Source organism: Schistocerca gregaria, chromosome 9 (genome assembly GCF_023897955.1).
Source record: "Schistocerca gregaria isolate iqSchGreg1 chromosome 9, iqSchGreg1.2, whole genome shotgun sequence".
NCBI classification, from domain to species: domain Eukaryota; kingdom Metazoa; phylum Arthropoda; class Insecta; order Orthoptera; family Acrididae; genus Schistocerca; species Schistocerca gregaria.
The window spans coordinates 142,538,408-142,557,922 of record NC_064928.1 but is presented as its reverse complement, the minus strand read 5'-3'; the positions used below and the strand labels follow the sequence as shown (position 1 = coordinate 142,557,922).

General features: G+C 40.7%; 1 protein-coding gene across 6 annotated transcripts in view; it reads right to left on the bottom strand.

The window, feature by feature from the left end:
* The window catches only part of LOC126291589 (microtubule-associated protein futsch-like), a 263,380-nt gene that overhangs the window by 217,079 nt on the left and 26,786 nt on the right, over nt 1–19,515 (bottom strand). For 5 of the 6 annotated variants that reach the window (XM_049985122.1, XM_049985124.1, XM_049985125.1 and 2 more), the window contains exons 3-5: nt 17,410–17,454; nt 13,197–13,582; nt 3,181–3,401 (exon numbers count right to left, since the gene is read on the bottom strand). In XM_049985122.1, coding sequence (XP_049841079.1) covers nt 3,181–3,401; nt 13,197–13,582; nt 17,410–17,454 — 652 coding nt within the window. The remainder of the gene's footprint in view (nt 1–3,180; nt 3,402–13,196; nt 13,583–17,409; nt 17,455–19,515) is intronic. The other variant, XM_049985126.1, reaches the window with a different exon arrangement.

The following is a 19,515-nucleotide window of genomic DNA, read 5'->3' as shown; positions in this document are numbered from 1 at the left end:
TGGAATCCCCAGATTACCGCAGCATGCCACCAGCGGATGCAAAACAAAATTCCACAGCCCACTGAGGCAGTTTAGTGTAGTTAGTTTTCGGCAAAAGTGGAACTGTTGCTGCTGCGTCAGGCCATTTCAAATGACTTGTTATAGTTTACAAACTCTATAGACAACTTCTTATCTGTGAAAAATGCACTGCCAACAATTTGGAGACTTCAGAAAGGAAGGAGGAAAAGGAACGAAAATTCACGGATTCAGAGATGATATGTGATATTACTGGTGTGGAGGTTCAGCCATGGGTAAAGCAAGTGGTAGACTTTGGTTTATTGGAAGAATACTGGGGAAGTGCAGTCAGTCTACAAAAGTGCTTACAAATCACTCGTGTGACCAGTTCTAGAATATTGCCCGTGTATGAGACCCTACAAGGTAAGATTAACAGGGGATATTGAACTTAAAAAGAGAAGGGCACTGCAAAATGTCACAGGTTTGTTTAATACACGGGAGAATGTCACAGGGATACCAAAGGAACTGAAATGACAGACTTTTGAAGACTGATTTTAGCTATAAACAAAGTTTCAAGAAGTGGCTTTAAATGATTATGCTAGGGATATACTACAACCCTCTACGTATTGCTCACACAGGGATTGTGAGAGTAACATTAGAATAATTACTGCAGGCACAGAGGCATTCAAACAATCATTCTTTCTGCACTCCATACGTGAATGGAACAGGAAGAAATCCTAATAAATGGTACAATGGTATGTGCCCTTTCCTATGCACCTCACAGTAGTTTGCAGAGTAAAGATGAAGATATAGTTGTGATTACAAAATCAACTCATGTTTACAAAGAATATGACAGTATGGACTCACTTATCAGTATCGTACCTGCCAAGTTTTGAAAAGGACAATCAGTAAAACCCACACACAATGAAAAAACTTGTTTAATGTAACACAGACAAGAAATAATATAATCCACACCGCTAATCACATGCCAGTTCGCCTTTAAAATCATAGCTTCCTGCAAAAAAACTTGAGAAAATGTTTTTCATAACAGGCAACAGAAATTCTGGATTTCGAAATAGAAATAGACTCCAGAGATTCAATGGACATGGATGATAAGAACTCTCTTCTATTTTTCCTCACAATGCTGAAAACACATTGACATTCTGCTATGGGGTATGATGAGAATAGATAACATTACCCTAGAAATTCAGTTAAATTTAATAAATTTAATAAGCTCCACAAATTCTTAATACACTCCCGGAAATTGAAATAAGAACACCGTGAATTCATTGTCCCAGGAAGGGGAAACTTTATTGACACATTCCTGGGGTCAGATACATCACATGATCACACTGACAGAACCACAGGCAAATAGACACAGGCAACAGAGCATGCACAATGTCGGCACTAGTACAGTGTATATCCACCTTTCGCAGCAATGCAGGCTGCTATTCTCCCATGGAGACGATCGTAGAGATGCTGGATGTAGCCCTGTGGAACGGCTTGCCATGCCATTTCCACTTGGCGCCTCAGTTGGACCAGCGTTCGTGCTGGACGTGCAGACCGCGTGAGAAGACACTTCATCCAGTCCCAAACATGCTCAATGGGGGACAGATCCGGAGATCTTGCTGGCCAGGGTAGCTGACTTACACCTTCTAGAGCACGTTGGGTGGCACGGGATACATGCGGACGTGCATTGTCCTGTTGGAACAGCAAGTTCCCTTGCCGGTCTAGGAATGGTACAACGATGGGTTCGATGACGGATTGGATGTACCGTGCACTATTCAGTGTCCCCTCGACGATCACCAGAGGTGTACGGCCAGTGTAGGAGATCACTCCCCACACCATGCTGCCGGGTGTTGGCCCTGTGTGCCTCGGTCGTATGCAGTCCTGATTGTGGCGCTCACCTGCACGGCGCCTAACACGCATACGACCATCATTGGCAGCAAGGCAGAAGTGACTCTCATCGCTGAAGATGACACGTCTCCATTCGTCCCTCCATTCACACCTGTCGCGACACCACTGGAGGCGGGCTGCACGATGTTGGGGTGCGAGCGGAAGACGGCCTAACGGTGTGTGAGACCGTAGCCCAGCTTCATGGAGACGGTTGCGAATGGTCCACGCCGATACCCCAGGAGCAACAGTGTCCCTAATTTGCTGGAAAGTGGCGTTGCGGTCCCCTACAGCACTGCGTAGGATCCTACGGTCTTGGCGTGCATCCGCGCGTCGCTGCGGTCCAGTCCCTGGTCGACGGGCACGTGCACCTTCCGCCGACCACTGGCGACAACATCGATGTACTGTGGAGACCTCACGCCCCACGTGTTGAGCAATTCGGCGGTACGTCCACCCGGCCTCCCGCATGCCCACTATACGCCCTCGCTCAAAGTCCGTCAACTGCACATACTGTTCACGTCCACGCTGTCGCGGCATGCTACCAGTGTTAAAGACTGCGATGGAGCTCCGTATGCCACGGCAAACTGGCTGACACTGACGGCGGCGGTGCACAAATGCTGCGCAGCTAGCGCCATTCGACGGCCAACACCGCGGTTCCTGGTGTGTCCGCTGTGCCGTGCGTGTGATCATTGCTTGTACAGCCCTCTCGCAGTGTCCGCAGCAAGTATGGTGGGTCTGACACACCGGTGTCAATGTGTTCTTTTTTCCATTTCCAGGAGTGTATTTGTGACCAACTGGAATCATTTGCAGCCAAAGTATCATCCACTTGAAGAGCTGTGAATGTCTTCTGAACCTCATTAACTACATCATCTGTAGTTTCATTCTCTTCCTTGCATAACATGACGCGAAACTTTTCCGGAGAAGGGGGGGGGGGGGGGGGGAGTAATTTATTCAAACCACTTTTGAAGACAGCCATCTCTACCCCTTTGTGGAGGGGGAAAAAAAATAATTATTGAAAGCTTCATGTTGCATGTAGCGAACACTGGGAAGACATGGGTTAACAAACTGAGAGTCACATATGCACAGTATTTTTTACAATAGCAACAAAAATGTTTTCGATGTAGGAGTAAGGTCCAAAATGGCATTCCAGTAAGTGTGTAAAGGACACTCACACAAAAATGCGTTTCACTTTTTTACTTATGAGCAGTTTGTAGAGTATCCTGTTAACATTTCTGTAAAAACAACTTCCTTTCAGAAGCAAACGAGTACTAATAACAGCACAAAGATAATTACCTGAGTTTGCAGATTGGTCACACAGCAATGCTGAAACCCGTGATGATGCAGCTGCTGAAGGACGCAAGGTGGTGGTGGAAACGGTTCCTGAAATTGGTAGCTGGTGGCTCGTCGACACCAGGGGGGACACTGAGCCAGATGCAGAGCCTTCGTCACTCCCATTGCCAGTTGTCGAGACCACTTCTTCGGTAGCAAATATCTCCAACAGTGAACGTTCGATCCTGTTAACATAAGACCAGCAGAAGCCCTTTTTAAAAATCAACAGGTGTTCGCATAAATAATTATTTTCACAGATTAATGCACGAAAACAAATTTTTGAGGATGATCATAACAATCTTTGAACATTTACCTAGTGACTTAAAAAGACAGGAAAGTTAAATCAGCAAGTTCCCAAATATCCAGTTGTGGGTTATTAAATTTGCGGATTACTTGTGCATAGGTCAGAGATTGTGGAGAAAATAATAAAAATCTCTGCTTGAAGTTTACTCTCATAATTAGATCAAATATTTTCATTATAATACATCTTATGCATATGACTCTCACTTTACCACCAAAAGGTGTATATGACACTGTTCCATTGCTGGTCATTCCTAAAATATTTTTCCATTTTTCTCATTTTGTCTTCAGGTAAATGTGGAGATTCTACCCTGTAACTTTGCCTAGTCAGTAAAAGATGATAATTTTCAACCTGTTGTTTGTGACAAGTTATGTGTAAGTTATGTGGCAAACTTGCAAATCTGACATGACGCTTGTTTTGCAAATGCATTAAATAAATGAGAGTTTGTTGTGCGTAAATTCATTGTTCAAAATTCCTGGATGTGCATATTGATCGAAAATCACACATCACAGATCTTCTCAGTCCAGAAATATTGTTTCCACATGCAATTGCTGAGCCTGGCGATGAAATTATTAGAAAATTAGCTTACTCTGCAAATTTCCATTCACTGGCCACATGGATTAATTTTGTGGGGGCAATTCCAAGCACAGACACAAATCATTATTCCAGAATGAGATTTTCACTCTGTAGCGGAGTGTGCACTGATATGAAACTTACTGGCAGATTGAAATTGTGCCGGAACGAGAACTCAGGACCTTTGCCTTCCACGGGCAAGTGCTCTACCAACTGAGTTACCCAAGCACGACTCACACCCCATCCTCACTGCTTTACTTCTGCCAGTATCTCGTCTCTTACCTTCCAAACTTCACAGAAGCTCTCCTGCAAACCTTGCAGAACTAGCACTCCTGGAAGAAAGGATACTGCGGAGTCATGCTCTAGCCACAGCCTGGGGGATGTTTCCAGAATGAGAATTTCACTCTGCAGCAGAGGTTCGCAGGAGAGCTTCTGTGAAGTTTGGAAGGTAGGAGACGAGATACTGGCAGAAGTAAAGCTGTGAGGACGGGGCATGAGTCATGCTTGAGTAGCTCAACTGGTAGAGCACTTGCCCGCGAAAGGCAAAGGTCCCAAGTTCAAGTCTTGGGACTGGCACACAGTTTTAATCTGCCAGGAAGTATCACGAAGTATTATTGCATAGAAAAATGCTGCACACTTGACGCAGGCAACTGTTTAAAAATTAAGGCATACAAACAGTGTCACAACATATCTGTTCTGTTATAAAGTTTGTTTTGAAGACTTAAGACACAATTTTAAAATAATAGTAGGATTTGTAAACTGAGCACTAGAGTCCACTTAAAATTATTTGATGGGTGACATTTCACGTGTTGGAGGTATCTTCCTCCGATTAGAGCACTCAACATCACACCCAAACTGTTTGCCATTGACAAACCACCACAACAAAAGGTCAGTTCATTCCCGTTCCTTGTCTGGCTTTTTTTTCTTGTTGTGTTTGGATCCCAAATCCTGGGTCCAGCTCTTATTTCACATTTTATTACATGTGATAAACACATGCAAAACAATAAATACAAAACAATGGTTACAAAATAACACAAATTTCATACACACCACTAGCCAAAGACTACTGGATCCTTTTGCACCAGATGCAATTCCATTTCACATATTCGATAATTGTCATCACAGAGATCGGCTTATAGTAGGTAAACTTCATATGGCGTGAAACCAAAGGCAGCAAATAATTGTTGCAACTGGTTCTATAGACATAACACTATAAACTGAGGGTCTTAAATAGTGTAGTGGTAAAGATACAGTCTGAGAGACAGAAGGTCATGGGTTTAAATCTCTTCGGATGATATCTTTTTTATTTTTAAATCTTTATCAACATTATTATTATTATTATTATTATTTTCAGTTAATTGGTTTCAGGGTAATTTCTTTTATTTTTAGTCTTTTGTCACAGCATTTTCATAATTGTAGTAACTTTATTTGCTTTTGTTTTTCTCTCTATCATTCTTTTTTCATGTAGAATGTGCTAGTGTCACCTGTAACTTGTAAATGACTTCCAACCAGGACCACTTATCGGCTGGTACCGTGTCAGCTTCCACACCAAAAGTGAGATGTTACAATTCGCTTTTAGCACTGAAGCTGAATTTTTTTTTCTGTCTCGAGTTTGCTCTTGCAGATCAGCTTTAGTCACCGTGAGCAAAGCAAGCACAATTAGTAGTTCTGCCACAGACTGACCTTCATTTTCTTGGATATATTGCACATCAAGAGGTTGTGGTTAGGTTACAACACAAGTGTAAATTCAGAGTCACAAAACGTGTTGATTGGCTCAGTTCAGTCACTGGTCATTTAAAATCAGCTACGAACAGAGCATCTCACATTCCTGTCATACCTGATGGCAGCAGCTTCCAACAGTGCTCCGCATTATAAGAACACCATTTTAGTACTTGTGAAGCGACCTGGTTTTGTGTATAGCCTTTAACCGAGTGGTGGCTGATATGGAAACCTTGTAGTGCCAAGTGACAGATGTCAATCATCAAGTAATTTTAATTCGATTACAGTAACAAAAATATTAACTATAAATAACTGAACTGTACTATTGCAAAGAAAGAAGCAATATATGTGGTCATAAAAATGTGTGATAGCCTCCCTTGTGAATTAAAACTGCTGGCCAATAACGAGAAATTTTAAAAACAAATTGAAATCGTCCCTGTGAATGTATTGACTTTCCCTAAGAATTAATTCATTGCATTCTTGTCGGGTCGGCAACCAGACTGTTCTGTCATCTTGACTTGATTTATCTATGGACCATCTTCAGGTGAGAATGCTGTATGCTAAATCTCACCAAAACCGACTGCTGGCACAAACAACAGTTTTATACACCGCGGAACACCAACAGTGCCTGTGAGAGAAATTATTGTCGTAGCCCCATAACAGTAAGTCAAGGCACAGCAATCCAGCGCTGAAAGTTGGCTGAAACGATGAATCACTATGGAGTATGTGCCTCCTTGTCCGAGTTAAGGACCGTTGCTTTTTAATTTAAGATAAAACAGGATTCCTTATAGGAAGCTCTCGTCTCTATTTATAATTTTATATGCCAGTCTAATGTCAATCAACTCCTTTAAGACACAGTCCCAATGCAAGAAGTTAGTACCCAACATATAGGGACCTTGAGGATGTTTGTGAGGAAGGTTTATGCTATCTTGTATACAGAAACTTTAAGCTTATGTTCATGCACAATGACTATACTGACAAACTGGCTACACTGAACTTTGCCAAAACCAGCAGAAGACGTATATAGTTCAGTTGCTCTCCTACCATATGATGGGAGCATACCTTCAAGGATACGAAGGATTTTACAAAGACATAATATTAAAGTGTATTTCAGGACTAAGAGAGAGCGGCATTTACAGAACCCCTTGCCATTGTGCTACACACAATTACTACAACCTGAGGAATCTGTGGTGGAGGAGCACTGCATAACTTGTGGACACAGAATAATGTACAGTGAGACACAGGTAGTTGGCGCAGTGTCTCACTATTGGGACCCTACCTTATAGGAATCGACTGAAATTAGAGTGGTAGATAATATTTATAAATAGAGATGAGAGTTATTCTTTAAGTAAAATGTGGAATCATGTTCTATCTCAAATTAAACAACAGTCTTTCGTTAGGCTGGCAGAGGCATATACACTGTAGTGATTTACCGTTTCTCACAGCTTTCGCCACAGATGCGCAGTATGTTCACTTTGCATCGCGAGGCAGCAGCAAGAATTTATCTAGAAGGCACGTTAGTTCTCCATGATGAATAAAAGTGCAACTGTTCATGGCAGGAATCAGTTCTGGCAAGGTTTAGTGAATAGCGATCTCACCTGAAGATGGTGACCAGATGGAGCATTGAAAATTCATGTGAAAACGACTGTATGACCAGGCTGGAGACCTTGTATAAATATCAAGAGCTCAGATGGAAACTCAGATCTATGCAAAGAAGGGAAAGCAGAAAGGTGGAAGGAGTATACAGAGGGTCTATACTAGGGCAATGTAACTGAGGATAATATATGGGAGACGTGATACTGCCTGAAGAGTTTGACAGAGCAATTAAAGACCCGAGTCAAAACAAAGCCCCGGAGTAGACAACATTCCATTAGAACTACTGACGGCCTTGGGAAAGCCAGTCCTGACAAAACTCTACCATCTGGTGAGCAAGATGTACGAGACAGGCGAAAAACCATCAGACTTCAAGAAGAATATAATAGTTCCAATCCCAACTAAAGCAGGTGTTGACAGATGTGAAAATTACCGAACTATCAGTTTAATAAGTCACAGCTGCAAAATACTAACGCGAATTCTTTACAGACGAATGGAAAAACTGGTAGAAGCCGACCTCGAGGATGATCAGTTTGGATTCCGTAGAAATGTTGGAACACGTGAGGCAATACTGACACTACGACTTATCTTAAAAGATTAAGGAAAGGTAAACCTATGTTTGTGGCATTTGTAGACTTAGAGAAATCTTTTGACAATGTTGACTGGAATTCTCTCTTTCCAATTCTAAAGGTGGCAGGGGTAAAATACAGGGAGCGAAAGGCTATTTACAATTTGTACAGAAACCAGAATGAGATTTTCACTCCGCAGTGGAGTGTCGCTGATATGAAACTTCCTGGCAGATTAAAACTCTGTGCCCGACGAAGACTCGAACTCGTGACCTTTGCCTTTTGCGGGCAAGTGCTCTACCATCTGAGCTACCGAAGCACGACTCATGCCCGGTCCTCACAGCTCTACTTCTGCCAGTATCTCGTCTCCTACCTTCCAATCTTTACAGCTCTCCTGCGAACCTTGCAGAACTAGGTGATGGTCCCGAGTTCGAGTCTCGGCCAGGCACACAGTTTAACCTGCCAGGAAGTTTTTGTACAGAAACCAGATGGCAGTTATAAGAGTCAAGGGGCATGAAAGGGAGTCGAGGGGCATGAAAGGGAAGCAGTGGTTGGGAAGGGAGTGAGACAGGGTTGTAGCCTCTCCTCAATGTTATTCAATCTGTATACTGAGCAAGCACTAAAGGAAACAAAAGAAAAATTTGGAGTAGGTATTAAAATCCATGGAGAAGAAATAAAAACTTTGAGGTTCGCCGATGACATTGTAATTCTGTCAGAGACAGCAAAGGACTTGGAAGAGCAGTTGAACGGAACGGACAACGTCTTGAAAAGGATGATAGAAGATGAACATCAACAAAAGCAAAACGAGGATAATGGAATGTAGTCGAATTAAATCAGGTGATGCTGAGGGAATTAGATTAGGAAATGAGACACTTAAAGTAGTAAAGGAGTTATGCTATTTGGGGAGCAAAATAACTGATGATGGTCGAAGTAGAGAGGATATAAAATGTAGACTGGCAATGGGAAGGAAAGCGTTTCTGAAGAAGAGAAATTTGTTAACATCGAGTATAGATTTTAGTATCAGGAAGTCGTTTCGGAAAGTATTTGTATGGAGTGTAGCCCTTATGGAAGTGAAACGTGGACGATATATAGTTTGGACAAGAAGAGAATAGAAGCTTTTGAAATGTGGTTTTACAGAAGAATGCTGACGATTAGATGGATAGATCGCATAACTAATGAGAAGGTATTGAATAGAATTGGGGACAAGAGGAGTTTGTGGTACAACTTGACAAGAAGAAGGGACTGGTTGGTAGGACATGTTCTGAGGCATCAAAGGATCACAAATTTAGCATTGGAGGGCAGCGTGGAGGGTAAAAATCGTACAAGGAGACCAAGAGATGAATACACTAAGCAGATACCGAAGGATGTAGGTTGCAGTAAGTACTGGGAGATGAAGAAGCTTGCACAGGATAGAGTAGCATGGAGGGCTGCATCAAACCAGTCTAAGGACTGAAGACCACAACAACAATAATACACAAATATACAGACCCAGGAGCAATTGCATTTGGGATGAGGGGAGATGGGGATGGGCAGGGGGAGGGGAAGTGGGGGTATAGTTTGGCATGTCTTGTGACAGTTGAGTGCTGGAAAAACAAGAAATGCAACATAATTGCATTTGATCAGAGCTTCACTTTGAGTGTGCTCAATGCTCAGGATACTCCACATACCTCCAAGATTGTGCATGCACTGGGTGTTCGACATGCCACTGTTTAGTGTATAAGGAATGAGCACCCTTTACACTTTTTATAAAATGAAAGAGAGAATTACTTCTTTCTATATAATTGCTCCACTGCCATCAAAATATTCATCTACAAGATTAATACACTCTTTGTGAGGGTTTGTTTGGAAGAAGTGAAACTTCTTGCAGTTAGACCCCAGTTTCAGTCAGATGAAAACCTTGAAAAGCCACAAAAAAAATCTTTTTACGGTGGTTAACAAGCTACTAATAGAAAGCCCATGTATTCTTTAACGGCTTTGTGTACTACCCATGCATTAATTGATAAAAAAATCAAAACATTCATTTGACAACTTGAATATATTTTTCAGGTGGAATCAACATCAAAATCTGATGACTAAACGTTTTACATCAAATCCCAAATATCTACTTCAAATGTTGAGAAGTACATGGCATAGAACTTCTCCAGGAGGGACTCCATGGTGTGGTGCACGGCACTGCCGTCTCCAGATATTGCATGGTGATGTAAGCACATTGTAAGGAGACCCCGCTCCACCATACGATGCCCCAGGAGTACAGAAGGCGTATCGCGAGTGACAAAAGAAGGATGTAAAATACAAAAATGTACAGAATAAAAAACAGGAATACAGCAGTATTATCTGCTTAGGAATGACATAAATAGGGAGTGCAGGGAAGTCAAGGTGAAATGTCTGCAGTAATAATGGGAAGAAATTGGAAAAGGAAAGATTGTCAGAAGAACAGATACAGCACACAAAAAGTCTACATTATCATCTGTGACTAAGTCAAAGGTAACAATGCTATGGGAGTGACACAGGAATTCCACTGTTAAAAGTCGAGGTGAGGACAAACATGTGGAAACAGTATCCTGAAGGCCTCTACAAGGTGGAGGAACTGGCATAACATGATAGAAGAAGAATTAAGACGTCGACATCGAAGACACAGGGGATTCACTATTAGAGTTTATCAGGGAGTTAGAACACTTGTGATCCAATATGGTGGAAGGCTTTGATACCATTCCTTTGTCAATAAAAACTCTTTGGAGGAAAAGCTAACCAAATGACTATTCAAGTTGGTCTGTGGAGCCTGAGAGACTGGAGATACACTATTAGACTTTCAGAAAAATATCATCCGAAATGCCCAGAAAGAGCCAGAGCAGATAAGTGTGTGAACTATTGCACAACCAGCTTATAAGCTCGTGCATCATATTACTAAGTGTGTGGGACAGGATTAACAGGGGATACCAAACATATACGGAGAAAGGCAGCACGGATGCTCACAGGTATGCCTGACCCATGGGAGAATGCTACATTGATGTTAAAGAAACTGAACTGGAGCACTCTTTAAGATAGACACAAACTATCCTGAGAAAATTTACCAACAAAGTTTTACGAAACAGAATTAAATGACGGCTCTAGGAACATACAATAGTTCCCTACGTATCACTCACATAGTGATTGTGAGGACAAGATTAGAATAATTACAGTATGCACAGGCATTTCATTCTTTCTGTGTGCCATATGTGAATGGAATGGAAAGAAACCCTATAAACTTTTACAATGGAACGTACCCTCTGCCACACATTTCACGATGGTTCGCAGAGTATGGATGTACATGTAGATACGAGCATGAATATTATACAGGAACACCAAAAGGAAAACTGAGTCGCAGATAGGCACAACAAAAAGATTTACAATTTTAGCTTTTGGTCGTTAAGGCCTTCGTCAACAATAGACAGACATACACTCATCTGCGCGCGCGCGCACGCACGCGCACGCGCACACACACACACACACACACACACACACACACACACACACACACACACACACACACACAGAGAGAGAGAGAGAGAGAGAGAGAGAGAGAGAGAGAGAGAGATATTGCAGTCTCAGGCAACTGAAAACCACACTGTGGTGTGTGTGTGTGTGTGTGTGTGTGTGTGTGTGTGTGTGTGTGTGTGTCTGTATTGCTGACGTAGGCCTTAATGACCAAAAGCTATATAGTTGTACCTATCTGTGACTCACCATCTCTGCTATATGGTGAGTAGGAACTTTCCTTCTCATAATACTGTTACATTTCATCCTGGATTTTCCATTGTTTGAAAAGGAAAGGTGAGTGTGGCAAAAATATTATACACAAAGACTAAAAGGAAAACCCAGTGTCTTTCAGATCATTATCAGTTTGGCTTTAGGAAAAGTAAACGCACCAGAAATATTAGTAATATACTATGTTTACTAAACACAAGCAGGGAACATAAATAGAAGACGGAGAAAAAGTACTTAGACGAAGATAAGTATACAACAGGATGAAGTCTTTTTCTCCTACTTTTCAATTTATATATCAAATAAGCAATGGGAGAGGAAAAAGAAAGGTTTACAAGTAAGATTGCAATTCAGGCTGAAGGAATACCAGTAAGATTCACTCATGACATTTCTACTTTCAGTGAATGTGAGGGAAAATTGTAGGATTTAGTGAAAGAAATGAACACTTTACAGAAAATAGTTTGAAAGTAGACCAAAGAAAGTAATGAGGTATAGGGGAAAAAAAAAAAAAAAAAAAAAAAAAAAAAAAAAAATTTAGTGAGAAACTTGACATCAAAATTGGGGACCATGAGGCTTATGAAGTGAAGGTATTCTGCTACCATGGAAGCAAAATGAAGCATGACTAACAAAGCAAGGAAGATATACAAGTAAACTAACAGAGGCAAAGAAGGCGTTGCTGACTTAAAGAAGGCTGCTAGTATCATTTGAGGTCAGAATTTCTGAAATGAGCGTCTGGAGCACAGCATTGTATGTAAATGATTCACAGCCTGTGGTGAAACTGCAAAAGGAGGAAGTCAAAATGTACAAGATGTGTTGTTATAGAATGGTGCTGAAAGTTAGGTGGGCTGGTAAGATAAGGAATAAGGAGCTTGTTCACCAAATATGTGAAAAATATCACTAGGAAGATGGAATAGGATGATAGGGTGTGTGTTAACACATCAAGCAACAACATTCCTGGCTCCCGAGGGAGCTTTAGAAGATAAAAAGTGTTGGGGACATACATAGGAATACATCCAACTGATAACTGAAAATGTTGGATGGATTAGATGAAGAGGCTGGCACAGGAGAGGGAAGTACAGTGGGCTGCATTAAACCAGTCAGAAGTCTTATGGGGATGCTTAAACAAATGAGTACAAGCTAATGAAACAAATATTTCTGTATCTCTGGAAACAGTCAATGATAGCACAGATTACAGATACAAGAAAAGAATAGAAACAAATAAAAACATAAAAAAATGCTAATAACAATAAGAAACTTTTTAAGGATAGAATACTAAATTTATACGGCTTTCAAGGAAAGAAAAATATGAAATCAGGAACAACAGAGACAGAAGGCAGGAACAGACAACATGGAGAGAAGACGAAGGAGTATTATAAAAATAGAAACAACAAAAAAAGAAGAGGAATTCAAGTTGTTACATGATCCTTGTTGGTGAATAGAATTATTTTAAAAAATCTTAAACCCAGTATTTGAGAAAACTGGCTACTCACGTGTTGTTGTTGGCTTCTGGGGCAGTAGTGCTGTCTGGTGGAAGCCCGGACATATGCCGGATACCGGCAGCAACTACCGCCGGATCACCATCCTCGTCTCCCCGCCCAAGCAGCTGGCTCGATAGTGACTGCTGCGAGTCGTCGGAGAGGAGTGCATCTGAGCCAATGGTAGGAATGGCACCGGCTGTGGCCACCACCTCCTCGCAGGCCTGGTCGTCGCCCTCGCCCCATTGCAGTATTGCCAGCTCTGCCTCCCCCACAGTGGTGCTGATGAGGACACTCTCATCATCCAGAGCGCCGTCACCCACCAGCACGGGGTCAATGTTGCAGCCATCCTCCGACAGTAGCTCCTCCACGGTCGCTACTTCCACTGAAGGGCCCTCCACCTGTCATAAATAAGTGACAGGGGATGCTCACACACAACACGTACTCAAAACGACGAGTAGTCAAACGTAAAAGATTTTGTTATAAAATGCGTTCAGAATGGGAGAGTGGCATTTCCTTACAACTAATGTATTGCTTGACAAAAAGTTGTTTTGAACACTTTACTGAGAACCGTCAGTGGTACACCCTTTGCTGCTTCTAAATTGAAAACAATCACACCCAGTCAGTTACAGCAGATCCTAAGGTTTAGCTCAGAGTGTGAATGGTGGGCCAACTTTTTTAACATATACTAAGCATTATGCCAAAAGAAATAACGAACACATACAGATCAAGTCCCAGACAATGGGCTTAGTTGTCTAACACAAGCACAGCCACTAGTTCACCAGTTACCAATTCAAGGATGATTAAAAGCACAATTTAAAAAAAAAATTTAAAAACAGTAACACGACACAGCTTTTATAGCCACATACAAGGGCACATCAGATGAACTTCTTGACAAATCATTTTTATTTTTTCAGTACTAAACAGCTTTGTTCACTGAAGGCATGTTTAGCTGTTACAATATTTTCCACACCACATCAGTTGTCTTTAGTAACTAAGATGCTTAAATAACTAAATTTATCAAATTTTTAATTTTATTTTTTTCCAATCTATATGTCACATGACCTCAACTTTTATTTTCTTACTATCAAAGTTTTGTTTTTTGCCTTTTAAGTTCAACTTTTTTTTTTCAAAACTGCTGAACATATGTTATGCATATTTTTAACTATCGGTTATTTTAAACCAATGATGTGAAATCTGGACACTGTTAAAAATGGACAGAAAGCACGTAGAAGTGATGTAAATGTAGCTCTGGAGAAGGTTCATGTGGAAAAGCTGGACAGAAGAAAACAGCAATGTAACAATACAAAATGGACTAACAATTTCTTTTTAAATTGAGAAACAATAGGTTTTAAATAGACATACTGGATGGAAAAGTTCTGTGATGGAAAACGAAGAGGAGGCTGAGAAAGAAAATAGATCACTGGAAGTACAAGATGACAAGATTATCAGGAAATGAAAAGGGCACCACAAAACGGAAGAGGACGGTTGCAACGACAAGGACTAGCCTTTAGAAGAAGAGGACGACGATGATTTTGTGACAACAGAGAAAGAAAGAAAGGATACACAAGATAAACATTGAAGAGAAAGAATAAGCACTCCTGACCATAACATTAGAAGACATTTAAGGTGCAGCAAAGAATTCGGAAATTAATACTATTTACAACATTTTTGCTGTATAGATGTGGAACAATATGACCACAAGAATATAGGTTATCAGAAGCAATTGGTTGCACTGTTAACTCTTTGACTGCACATTAAAGACTTTGTGGGAGTGTCTCAGCTGCTGCACTATCAGATCTCTTACGGTGCAGTCAGTGCCAAATACTTCCAACAATCTTGCTGATAGAGATGGATAAAAGTAAACGTTAAAAACTTGCTAGCTTTTGGAACTAATAGTTCTTTCCTCAAGAAGGAAAAGCAATGGGTGAGAAACGTTAAAAAGGAAAACCAGGTTATTCAGACCCACTTCTGAAAGTTCTGAAGTGTCTTATTTTTACTTTTATACACTACCTGATCAAAGTATGTGGACACCTGTTAGAGGACTGTAATATGGGTCCACCCTTCACCTTTAGGAGCACTTTAACTCTTCTGGACATCTGAGGGGAAAAGCTGAGTACCTGAGGGGAAAAGCTGACTCTTCCTCTAGGGATGAAACCAGATGACATTCTAACTGATCCCACAGGTATTCCACTGGATTCTGGTTGGAACTCTGGGCAGGTCAGTCCATTTCAGGAAACCATTGCCTAATAGCTGCTGCTTTATAACAGGGTTCGTTGTCACACCAATACAATCAATCTTTGTCTCTGAACTGTTCTTATGCTGTATACAGTACACAATGCATTGAAATATGTTTATTTCCTTCCACATTTATCATTTTCTTAAGCACAGTAAGAGGATAGCATCCAAACCACAAAAAATACCCCCATATAACTCCAACTCCTCTGTTGCTCACTGTTGGCACTACACATGATGGCAGGTAACGTTCTCCAGGCATTCACCAAACCCAAACCCTTTGTTGGACTGCCAGATGGTAAATCATTCATTTCCAGGCATCCACCAACCAGTCAGGTCTCTTCTTACACCACCTCAAGTGTCAGTGTTCAGCACAGAAATGTGTGGCTTACGAGGAGCTGCTCAACCACTGTACCCCGTTCTTTGTAGCTGCCTCACGAATTCTTTGTGTGATTTCTTACAACAGTTTGCAATGACTGACGGTTCCTGTGTATCCTTACACAGTCTCTGGTCAGCTGCAATTGTTCCTTCGCATTTCGACTTCGTAACCACATCACTGACAGTCGACTCTGGCAGCTTTAGCAGGCCTGAAATGTCCCTGGCAGACTTGTTATCGGGAGATATCCAATCACTGGCCAACATTCAAAGTCACCGGGCTCTCCTGACTGACACACTGGATATTTCAATGAGACAGTTTGCGGGCATACTGGTAGTATTACACAAATCACCCCATGAAGGTAAATCGTTGATAGGAATTCTGCCTGAAATTAACCAATTTTCTTAATTAAATTTTCCTTTGATACAATTAACTGGCTTACTTATGCTTTGTGTTTTCGTTCTTAGGATCTGAAATGAGAAGCATCACATCCAACCCGTTTTTTTACCTCCCATATTTGATTTTTTCCCTCTTCTTTTTATTATTATAATATGTATCTTGGTTGCTCCACCATAACTCCTGACAGCATTTTGTTTCTTGTCTCTCTCTCCGTATCCTAGACTTAAATTGGCTTTTACTTCTCTTCACTTTTTTAACATCTTATACTTTGTTTTTCTTGATCCATTTCTAATGAAAAATTAAATGACTTCTTCCAAATGGACTTATGTAACCTCACAATATGACAAATTGATCAACATAATTACACGTAAGTTCGCCGCGTCTGCTAGGTATAGCACGAAAGGATATGCCCGCCAGAGTCAGGTCGTGTGGCAAAACACTTAAGGCAGATTCAGGGGCCAAGTTGACAGGCACTGCCTCACTTGTTGCAACAAGGTGGTGATTACAGCTAGCTCTCCCTCATATCTATTGATGACAACCCCATCCTATGAGGTTTTCTTCCGAGTTGTGATATGAACTTTGCTGTTAGCTACTGTCAGGGTTTGGCTATCCCACAGAATTGTGTGTCTGCCTAAGGTGGTACTGTTTTCGCACACCGCTCCATCGGCCATTGTGCTTTCAGTGAATGAACTGTAAGTAAACATATACACAGAATGTGCTTTGTATTCACGTACTTCCTAATCAAATCTACAAACAGTGTTCTATGCTACTGTGCGAGTTATCCGATAAACTTTGAAGAACACTGAATTGTGCAAGAGATGTGCATCTCCATAAGTTTGTGTGTGTGTGTGTGTGTGTGTGTGTGTGTGTGTTTTTCCAAGGGAACTATTACTTCCTGTGATTCGCTGTACATAATCAGTGTATAAAAAATTGTCTTCTTGAAGAAGCAGACTAACAGTAGGCATCATAACATTTCCACTAAACTATTAGTTTAAATGAGTCTTTTATTAAGCAGTATTAGCAAGTTCGAGTGTGCGGTCATTCTCAGGTACATAAACGGATGAGGACACTTCACCCTCTAAAGAATTTACCAATGTCACATGCAGCACGACTACGGAATAAATATTCACCAAACATACATAACATTCTTTTTCATATCTGTTTCAGACTCAGTCTATTTCTGTACATATATGGAAAGGTATAATACCTCACACTTACCTGACATTCAGGTTGCAGGTGCACAATGAAGTCCAAGCACGAATCCTGGCAAAGCAGTGGGGGAAATTGCGAGAACGATAAATGACCAAGTAAGAGGTATTCAACCAATCACGTTACAAAAATGAGCATGCCAAGAAATAGTATTTGTAAATGTATGAATACAACATGTTTCAAGAGCATTTCACATGGCATCAAACTGTCACAATGAAAGTACAGGCAATACCCTGCTGGAGGACACCCCCGACACTTCGTTAATAATACTCAAAAGGAAACACTTTGGAAGTTGATCACGAAACAGCTTTCAGCTTCTTTGGCCATCACCAACTGATGACCCAATGTGACAACCACAGCTACAGAACATGCGACTTACACAGATATTACTCATACCATTACAGTAAATGACGAGATACACATTGGTTACACAAGAGAGAAGTACTTTTTACTTTACACAGAAATCATTATATTTAACAAAATATCAAAAATAAATTCGAATTTACTGTTGTAATGTAACATTTGCACACCTAAAACTTAATGTAACAGAAAGTAGTGTTTGGTCATTTAACTGTAAGCCAGCATTCTGTGTCATATGATTATCTACATCAGCTACTTTGGCTAATGACATCTTTCTGCTTTACAAAAGATCTTCTAACACAAAGCCACTGGTACAACACAGATCCACATGTTGTACATGCTGTTATGAAAAGCAGGAAGATAACACCATTCGAAGCACTCCAAATCGATAAATGTGTCACAGAAAAGCAACATAAGTTTGAAACCAGTAAACCCTGCTTCTTTACTGAATTGAACTCCTGTATATAAAACAGCTTGAAAAAGGCGATTTACTTTATAAATGAGCTAATGTGTTGAATATCTGCCTTTAAGTGTGCAAGCAAGAACAAGTTCAGGCACAGTTTGACATTATGCTTTAAGTTTGTTAGAAGTCGCAAAGAGCCGTCGCCATGAAATTTGTGCTCTGTTTTAACCAACAGCCAGTTTTTCACACGTCTCAGGGTTTACGATGTCATATCTCCAGAGCTATGTATCACACAATGATAGAACTCTGCAGGTACATTCGGTGGTATACACGGATACTGTCTGCAAACTGTGTTACAAATAAAGTTTGTAAAGTAAAATATATCGAAATATCATGCCTGATGCTTGAAGTCCGACTGTATGGGCAGCAAAACTATAGTAAGTTATACCTAGTTTTCCTTTCATAATTTTGTGCAGGGTGTTAACAAGAAAAAGTTTCGTAAAGGTTTGAAATTATGAGTAAATTTGTTGGCAGTCACTAAGCACTCTCATTCTCAAATACTGTGTTGATACACTCTTTATTAATAGATTACGAAAGCATTTTAAATTTTTAAATTTGGTTAATAATTACGTGAAATACTGAAAATTACATTTTTGTTGCCCTTAAGCTGCAACTGGTTACCAGGTTAGCATTTTAGTAATAAAGACTTCGTTTTGATAACTTTTAGGGATGAAATTCTTCAGCTTTTTCTTTTTGGTGTCCTATTTTTTATTACTTGTATTGTATAGATTCCTACTGTGACTAATTTTGAAATAAGCACAACCGTTTGGAAATCTAAATAAAAAAAAATCACTTAAACTGTCATACACATGTTTTATCAGCAGATGAACATTCCCGAAAATGCACATACATTCAAAGGATTGGCTATACTGAAATTACCTAGCACTGGTCTCATAAATAAAGGGCTGTACAGTCTCATAAATTTGTTATATGATTTTACTCCTTCATTACAAGTGTCTCAATATTAATCGATACATACAGCGCCTCTAACTAGTACCATAACTACAATTAGACCTTGGCAAGAAGTAACTTTTTTTTCCTTTATAAATTTGAATTTGCATCTTTAGTAGCAACAATTTGGTACCATTAGTGTGTGTGTGTGTGTGTGTGTGTGTGTGTGTGTGTGTGTGTGTGTGTGAGAGAGAGAGGGTGGGGTAGAGAGAGAGAGAGAGAGAGAGAGAGAGAGAGGAGAGGGTGGGGTAGAGAGAGAGAGAGAGAGAGAGAGAGAGAGAGAGAGAGAGAGAGAGAGAGAGAGGGTGGGGTAGAGAAAACACGCGATCTAGTGTAGGACC